This window comes from Triticum aestivum, chromosome 6B (genome assembly GCF_018294505.1).
Source record: "Triticum aestivum cultivar Chinese Spring chromosome 6B, IWGSC CS RefSeq v2.1, whole genome shotgun sequence".
NCBI lineage: Eukaryota > Viridiplantae > Streptophyta > Magnoliopsida > Poales > Poaceae > Triticum > Triticum aestivum.
In genome coordinates this window covers 721,083,366-721,092,285 of record NC_057810.1, presented here as the reverse complement: position 1 = coordinate 721,092,285, position 8,920 = coordinate 721,083,366, and the positions used below count along the sequence as shown (strand labels likewise).

General features: G+C 48.4%; 1 protein-coding gene across 1 annotated transcript; it reads left to right on the top strand.

The window, feature by feature from the left end:
* The first annotated feature begins 336 nt into the window (after positions 1-336).
* On the top strand, positions 337-2,788 carry LOC123140012 (uncharacterized). Its single transcript, XM_044559743.1, has 3 exons — positions 337-951; positions 1,039-1,980; positions 2,130-2,788. Exons 1-3 carry the CDS (start codon positions 919-921, stop codon positions 2,649-2,651), a joined length of 1,497 nt encoding a protein of 498 aa, XP_044415678.1. The 5' UTR covers positions 337-918; the 3' UTR covers positions 2,652-2,788.
* Positions 2,789-8,920: the final 6,132 nt, after the last annotated feature.

Sequence of the window (8,920 nt, the reverse complement as noted above, 5' to 3'; positions counted from 1 at the left end):
ACAAGAAGATAAAAGCCAAAAGGAAGCAAAGAAATATGAAGAAAGAAAAGTAGAAAAAAAGGTAAAACTGAGAAAAGAAACTAAGAAGGGCCAACAATAAAAAAATTGAAAATTAAAAATAAAACGAAGAAACCAGAGGGAAAAAAAAGAAAATTACAAAGAACACCTATAAAGTTAAAAAAAGCGAAAGAAAAAAACGAAAACAAAGAAAAACGCATCGAACACCACGAGCGAGAAAGCGAGCGTGAGAGCGCGGAAAACGGGCCGGGCCAGTACCATGCAGCGAACGAAAAGGCTTCGTTCTTCTGTGGCTGGGCCGAAGAAGTATGGCCGTCATCCCCTGCAACAGACCCTGCCCACACCCACCGTCCGGCTCCGGCCACCACGACTCTCCTCCGCCGCCGCCATTCCCTGCGACGGCCCCCCTACCCCACACCTGCCGTCCGCCGCCATCCCCTGCGACAGCCCCCTACCCCACACCTGCCGATCGCCGCCGGCCACCACGACTCTCCTCCGTCCGCATCCCTTGCGACAGCCCCCCACTGCTGTCCGCCGCCGGCCACAACCGCTCTCCTTCGTTGCCACCACCTCCGCTGCCTGGGCCTGGCTATTATGCGTGGTTGATTTCCTTTTGTAATCGGGGAGGAGTCTGTCTATTGACAAGTTGTAATCAGGATCCTCCTCCCTTTTGGAGGAGGGCCTGCCGGCGATTAGTCCGCATAAGTTGGCGGGGGCGCTGGTTGATCGAATAAACAGAGGAGGGGGAGGGGGGATTCAAATTAGGTCGATCCAAACAGTGCAGACGTCCCATCATCAAGAAGACCAGTTTTTTTAGATCATCAGCAAGGTCAGAAAGCCCTCCCCATCACCCCACTCACATTGTGTCATCAACAAGACCAGTTGTTGATCCGACCAGCCATGACGAAGAAAAGACATCACCGCACACGCAATGTAAGTGTTGTTTCTGTTGTGCCTGATTGATGTTTGTACTTCACACAAAAGGTTCTTCCTAAAAAGGCTGATTATTTGTTGTTCCAGGTAAATGCAACACAGAAAGCAACTCACAACAAAGATGCTGCCAGCAGCGAAGAAGACACAGACAGGCTTACCAAGCTGCCTGATGACCTTCTGCTAAACATTCTGGAGAGGGTGGACACGCTCGATGCAATAAGGGCCTGCGTCCTCTCCAAGCGAATGATGAAGCTCCCCACCATGCTCTCGCACTTCTTCCTGAGCTGTAGTTCCATTCCAGGTCACCATGTTAGAGCTCGTGTTTTCAACGTCAGTGAATTTGTCAGAACCAACAGTGTTGTGGCTCATGTAACGGATAACATCTTGAGCACAAGGAGCCCAGAGATCACCATCAGCAGACTCAAAATCAGATTCCTCTTGGTGCAACCTGACTGTTACACAATTGGCAAATCTGTCGCCCATGCCATGAAAACACAGAAGGTTGGCGCGGCTGAGTTCCAGATCGTAACAGACAAGACTCATTTGAAGTGCTCTCCTGCCGATCTCCTCGACCATGCAAAGCAGCTCAATGATTTCCTCGGTGCTTGTCGTGATGCATTTGCTGGCCTCAGGCGCCTGTGGCTGTGCAATATGAGGTTTGGTGGTGAACTGGACATACCCAACATCCTCAGCACCTGCAAGCTCTTGGAGTCTTTGCGTTTAACCCATTGCGACTCGGGGATGAATTCTGTGCTGCAACTAGAACATGCTCAGCTTACCGAGCTCGAGGTCGACTATGGGAAATTTGAGATAGTTGAGCTGACATGTCTACCGAAACTCCGACGGGTGAGCTATAAGAGTTGGTTCTACTCTGAGAAAGATCCCCTGTATTTTGGTTTTGTGCCACAGCTTTCAAAGCTGAGGCTTGCTAAAACTGGCTCCAGATCGACTAGGACTCTTGAGTTGAGTCAGCTCCTCGGTAATGTTCCTTCCATAAGCGATCTGCATCTGGATTTTGAAAGTGAAAAGGTACTAATAATTAGTCATTTGAATCATACCTGACCATTTTCACTCTATATAGGATGGTTATATATGTAATAACAATAGTAGCTTATTAGTTGACAATGTGATTTATATGCAACCTGCACTCAGTTTGCAAATTGTTTTCTCTTTCCCAGATTTGGGTTCTACCAGAAAGCCCGGAGCTGCTCAGGCCTGTGCTCAGCAAACTACAGCATGTGATTCTGGAAAAACTTCCTGAAGGATGTGATTTAGCTTGGACAATGTTTATTCTTGAAGCTGCACCGTCCCTCAAAGAGCTGTGCATCACAGTATGGGATCATTGGTGCCATATGGTGATGAGAGACAAAGAGTTTCGGGAGAGAAATGGCTACTGTGAAAAGGCAGACGTGGAGTGGAAGCCACATGCCCCTGATTTCAAGCACAAGAATTTGGTTAAGCTCACCATCTACGGCTTCCAACCTGACGACATCTTTGTGCGATTCATCAGGTGTGTCAGGGAACATGCGGTTAATATGGCGGAGATATCTCTGCACGACAGGAAGGTATGTCTGCGATGTGGTGACTTGGATCCCAAGATGAAGTGCCCATCAAGATATCCACGGAACGCTGATGAGCGCATGCAGATCATTGAAGAATTGGGGATGTCTTTGCCCGGTTTTGTTCGCTTCATGTCGTAGTTGAGAAAAAGAGATGTATGTCACCTTTGTGGTAGTTTGTAAGCCCTCTGAACTCTGTAATTCGGTAGTTATCGCGCTTGTACTCTTGCTTAAGCTATGTGAACTGTCGCCTAATGAAGAAAATATTTAATACTGTAGTAAATTTTCAGAGTGTTCTGATATTGGTGAATGCTTCCTTTGGGATAAGTTCATAGATACGTGGCTCCATTTAGAGGTTAGAACCGAGTGCTCCTGATGTGTTGGAACAAGTTGACCTGCTCACTTATCTTTATGGTTCTTGATCTGGACATATTCTTGCAATCCAATAGTTCTTGCTCAAACACTTTTTCAGTGCACAGTATACTACTCCCTCAGTCCCAAAATTCTTGTCTTAGATTTGTCTAAATACGGATGTATCAAGTCACATTTTAGTATTAGATACATCCGTATCTAGACAAATATAAGACAAGAATTTATGGACGGAGGGAGTAGCATACATGTTGACTGCTCACTTCAATGGTTACCGTCAGTTCTGGGGATGATTTTTTATCTTTATTTATTTTTGCTCAAGTGAGAAGTAAAAATAATAATAATGTACACTGATCGTAAGGGAAAGTGACATTGTTGCCTTTCAACAAAGGTAACCGGTAGATTTTGTGTTTTGGAATTAAGGAGCCTCCCACGAGATAAGAGAAAGCTCAGGTCCAGCAAATTATTTACAGCAGCTATTCTTAAATTAGTAGGACTGCCTACTGAACCATCAGCAAGAAATCTCCCTACAGAAAACTGCATGACATTACTATGATATGTACTTTGAAAATTACCTGTCCTATTTATCTTTTGAGCCTGCGAAAATGCAGTTGTGAGCACGAGCTCCATTGCTCCAGTTATCAGACAAAAATAGTATGTGGACGTGTAATGCTTTGATTGATGTTGCCAAGGACCAAAAATATACTCCCTCCGCCCCAAAATAAGTGTCTCAAAATAAGTGTCTCAAGCTTAGTATAATTTTGTACTAGAGTTAGTACAAAGTGGAGACACTTATTTTGGGACGGAGGGAGTATAAATGAAAAACAAACAAGCCCACTTTACCGAAAATGCCAAATGAAGGCCGAGCTCCATGGAGGCCTTAATTTAAAAACTTAAAAATTCAAACTTTTCAGCCAACCAAACTTTTGAAGGTGGCTGGAGGTGCGAGGACGAAGACGTACACTTTGATGTCCCACATTGTCCTATGCCATCCACTAAAGCTGCGCAAACGAGCTCGTCGGCGTCGGACTGCAGCGACTGTTGCACCTACTATATGTCCTAGGTCGGTCTCCATGGAGGGTGGCTGGGAGGATGCGCTTTGGCCACCCGACTGGGGTCACGTGCGGGAGAACGACAGTTGTCGCTGGTCGTAGCGTTGCATGGGAGGCCAGGAGGTGTGGGGTGCGAGGAGACGAGGAGAAGGGGTAGGACGGACGTGACTGGTCGCGTCGTTGCAGGTAACAACGACGGTGGCCGGCGGCGCCTACTGCATAGGGTTAGCAGTAAGATGAAGACATGAGATGGGGGTTGTTTGGTTGGTGTTGTAACGCCCCGGATACAACTTTCCATATTTGTAACTCCAACTCTTGCCTTTTCCGGAGATGCGATATGAGATTTCCTTCGTGGTTGGGTTTTTGTTGTTTGTTTTGCATTGTGTTCATGTCTTGCATTTCATCTCATAGCATCATGCGCATTGCATCTGCATGTTTTCATAAAACGTGCATCCGTTGTTAGTTGCCGCTTCTTCCTCGTCTCTGTTGACCTTTCTCAGACCGACCATTCTGTTGTTGCCCGACCGTTTGACCCTCTTTGCACAATACTCAAACCCCTCGCGCGCGTCCGAAAGTTATCCCGAACCCGACCTGCTCAGTCATCATCGTTGGATTCAGTTCATCCCCAAACATCTATAAAACATCTCCGTTTTCTTATTTGAGCTTCCCTAGCCTGTTTTTCTCGACCTTCCGATTACGATCAGAGGGACCAAATAGTCCCTAGCCTAGTCCACCTGGCTATTTAAGCAGTCAAACCCTAGCTCTATCCGTCCCATCCATTCTATCCGTCCCATCCGCCGCCACCTCCTCGTTTTCATCTCCTGCCCAATCCATCCACCGACCAGCCTCCTCCTTCCTCGGGATCGAACCCGAGCCAACGCGTGAAGCTCCTCATCCCCTCCTCCTCGATTTCAGTCCAGCCAACCAAATCCATCCCCTCCTCGATCCACTCCACCCGAGGCCTCCTGCCTCCCCGACGCCCTCGCTCCAGCCGCTGCCTCGTCAGCTCCGCCTCGCCGGAGCGTGTTGCCAGGTCGCCCGTCTTGCGCCCCAGCCCTCTCTTTTTCCCTCTCCATCTCACCGTCTCTCTCTCTAATCTCTCCGCTCTCTCTTCCTTTGCCCACAGGAAACCCCATGGACGCCATGCTCGAGCTCCGCCTCCCCTGCCCTGCTCCCTGAAGCTGCTCGAGGTCCCGAGCAGGAGCGCTCGGCCTCGTCCCCTCGCGCCATCGCAGCCGACGACCTCCTCTGGCCGCAGCCCCACGTCTCCACGCTCGTGCCCGAGCAGGAGCCCCTCGAGACGGAGCTCATCCACAGCAAGCCGCAGCTCCTCCTGGTCGATCCACTACTCCACCGTAGCCTTGCCGCGTCTCCGCTCCTCCTCCGCAACCCCGAGCACCCCTCGCGAGCCCCTGCTTCCTCGTCCAAGCCTTCTCTGTTCGCCGCTATGGACGCCGCCATCCGAGCTCCTTAGGCCGAGCGCCCAAGCCCAGGGTCTCCAGGACCTCGCCGCCCTGGCCTCCTCCTCCGCGCCAGCGAGCGCGACTCCGGCAGCCACGGGTCCAGCGCCATGCCCCACCTCCTTCCCTCGTTCTTCTTCCTTCCTGTTTTCTCCGAATTTCTCCCCGTCATGGCCTTGCAGCTTGCGCCGCCGCCCTGCTCCGTTCGTCACCATCTCCGCCAGATCCGGCGAGGCGCCGCGTCCCCGAACCGCTGGAACGGGTCGCCTTCGCCCCATCCTCGCCTTGCCGGAGAGGCTTCGCCTTCGCAAGTCCATGGCGTCGCCGGCCTCTTCTTCGCTCGCCTGAACCAGCGCCTCGTCCCACTCCTCGCTCGCGTTGACCGCGTCAAGCCCCACGACCGACCGCACGCGCCTGAGTCACCTCCCTTTCGCTAGATCCGGCCCAGCCGCGTGGCCTCGGGAGCGCCAAGTCCCCAGCGCCCAGCCGGCCTGCTTTGGCCTCTCCTCCGATCTGGGCCATGGCCCATGGTGAGCGGCCCAGTGCCCAGCAGATCTGGCCCATGTCTTGTTTTTTTTTCAGTTCTGCGAATTTCGCTTTATCCAGTAATTTAACTGTTTTGCAGAAAAACCCTCATGTTCATGCATTTAATATCTCACAAACCGTGCATTAGATTAAAATGATTTATATATGTAAAATGCTTAGAATTTTGTGTAGATTAATAATATGCCATTTTCATCCCATGTTAAAATGTTTAAAATGCTGTTTGTTTAAATTTGCTCAAATACCATGTTAAAATGATTTATTTCATAACTAAATAACCGTAGCTCGGTTTTAAATAAACTTTATATGTAAATGGGGTGGAAAAAATGCCTAGTTTAACCTGGTCCACTTTATTTTCCTGTTTAACAACTTTAAAATATGTTTTAGGGCAGAACAGTACCAAATTCGAATATTGCTTATGGGGATTTTCCGGAATTGTTGTTTGTTCTTCCGGCCTCATTTAAATTTGCCTAGATAGGTAGTTTTATTATGCTTCACCTCTTGCCATGTTTAACAACATTTAATATTGATGAGTAGCATAACCAAGAGAGAACTAAATAATTGATGTGGTGTTTTGTCAATATGCAACTCGTTGCATATTGAGCTCCACTTAACTTGTAGTATTGTTTGTTGCACTTTGCCATGCCATGCCTCATTAAACCGGACATGCATCATGCTTGTTTGTGCATCATGCCATGTTTATGCTTGTGCATTTACCATGTTGTTTGTTTCTTTCCGGTGTTGCTTCTTAGTCCCGGTAATGTTGCGATTGTGAGGATTCGTTCGACTACTCCCGTTCGTCTTCTTCATGGACTCGTTCTTCTTCCTAGCGGGACTTCAGGCAAGATGACCGCTACCCTGGATCTCACTACTATCATTGCTATGCTAGTTGCATCGTTCTATCGCTTTGCTGCGCTTCCTATAACTTGTTCTTCAAGCCTCCCCAAATTGCCATGAACCTCTAACCTTTGACACCCTTCCTAGCAAACCGTTGTTTGGCTATGTTACCGCTTTTCTCAGCCCCTCTTATAGCGTTGCTAGTTGCAGGTGAAGTTGAAGATTGCTCCATGGTGGACAGGGTTATGTTGGGATATCACAATATCTCTTATATTATTAATGCATCTATATATTTGGTAAAGGGTGGAAGGCTCGGCCTTATGTCTGGTGTTTTGATCCACTCTTGCCGCCCTAGTTTCCGTCATACCAGTGTTATGTTCCCGGATTTTGCGTTCCTTACGCGGTCGGGTGATTTATGGGACCCCACTTGACAGTTCGCTTTGAATAAAACTCCTCCAGCAAGGCCCAACCTTGGTTTTACCATTTGCTTCACCACCACCTACTTTTCCCTTGGGAGTCGCTCTCTCGAGGGTCATCTTTATTATAGCCCCCCCGGGCCAATGCTTGTCTAAGTGTTGGTCCAAACTAGAGCACCGTGCGGGACCAACCCTTGGCAACTTGGGTTACGTCGGTACCTGTACGCTTAGCTTATCCGGTGTTGCCCTGAGAACGAGATATGTGCAGCTCCTATCGGGATGTCGGCGCATCGGGCGGTCTTGCTGGTCTTGTTTTACCATTGTCAAAATGTCTTGTAAACCGGGATTCCGAGACTGATCGGGTCTTCCTGGGAGAAGGAATATCCTTCGTTGATCGCGATAGCTTATCATGGGCTAAGTTGGGACACCCCTGCAGGGTATTATCTTTCGAAAGCCATGCCCGCGGTTATGTGGCAGATGGGAATTTGTTAATGTCCGGTTGTAGATAACTTGACACCAGATCCGAATTAAAACGCATCAACCGCGTGTGTAGCCGTGATGGTCTCTTCTCGGCGGAGTCCGGGAAGTGAACACGGTTTCTGGGTTATGATTGACGTAAGTAGGAGCTCAGGATCACCTCTTGATCATCACTAGTTGACGACCGTTCCGCTTGCTCTCTTCTCGCTCTCTTTTGCGTATGTTAGCCACCATATATGCTTAGTCGCTGCTGCAACCTCACCACTTTACCCCTTCCTTTCCTATTAAGCTTTGCTAGTCTTGATACCCATGGTAATGGGATTGCTGAGTCCTGTGGCTCAGAGATTACTACAACAACAGTTGCAGGTATAGGTTATGCGATGATCATGACGCGAGAGCGATGTTTGCTTGTTTTGGAGTTTCTTCTTCTGCTTCTTCGATCAGGGGATAGGTTCCAGGTCGGCAGCCTGGGCTAGCAGGGTGGATATTGTTTGAGTTTCTGTTTATGTTTCATCCGTAGTCGGATGTTGATCTTGTATATGATGTATTGTTGTATTCATGTGACATTGTATGTCTTGGATGTATCCCCACTATTATGTAATGTTGATGTAATGATATCCACCTTGCAAAAGCGTCTTCAAGATGCGCTTCTATCCTTGGTGGGACCTTCGAGTTCCTTTAGGATAGGGTCGCATCTTGGGCGTGACAAGTTGGTATCAGAGCCTCGACCGACCATAGGAGCCCCCTTGTTTGTTGGCCGTTGTTGAGTCTAGAAGAAAACTATTTTGAGTCTTAGGATTATATATATCGGAGAGTAGGAATTCTTTTTACTCCTCAGCCCCCTTCATCGCTCTGGTGAGGACTCCTGACGTAGATGTTTTGTCTTTCCTCTCCTCAAATTTCACTAAATTTTTTTTAGGATCACGCGGGTATCTTGGGATCGTTCCGATATTCTTATGATGAGAACATTGTTCTTGGTGCCTCCTGTCATTTAGGGATTGTGGCAGTGTCCCGGGGAGTTGAGCTCCGAGGTGTTGTCGTCATAATTTTATCGTTGCAGTTCTGGAATACCTGAGTTTTGCCGACATCGAAAATCTCTTTTATGCAGTTGTTGGTGAGATAACCTCGACGTCACCCAGTACTGGGGAGTTCGGGAGTATTGCCATAGCTCGTATAACGGATGCTTTTCGAAGGTTGAGGTACACGATTTCCGGAGTTTTCTTGGTTACGTGTTGACGGATGGATACAACTTGGAT

Excerpts from the sequence above, each read along its gene's own strand:
- LOC123140012 (XM_044559743.1), top strand. The coding sequence starts at position 919 with ATGACGAAGAAAAGACATCACCGCACACGCAAT. Across the intron at positions 952-1,038 it reads GACATCACCGCACACGCAAT|GTAAATGCAACACAGAAAGC; the intron begins GTAAGTGTTGTT and ends TTGTTGTTCCAG. Across the intron at positions 1,981-2,129 it reads TGGATTTTGAAAGTGAAAAG|ATTTGGGTTCTACCAGAAAG; the intron begins GTACTAATAATT and ends TCTCTTTCCCAG.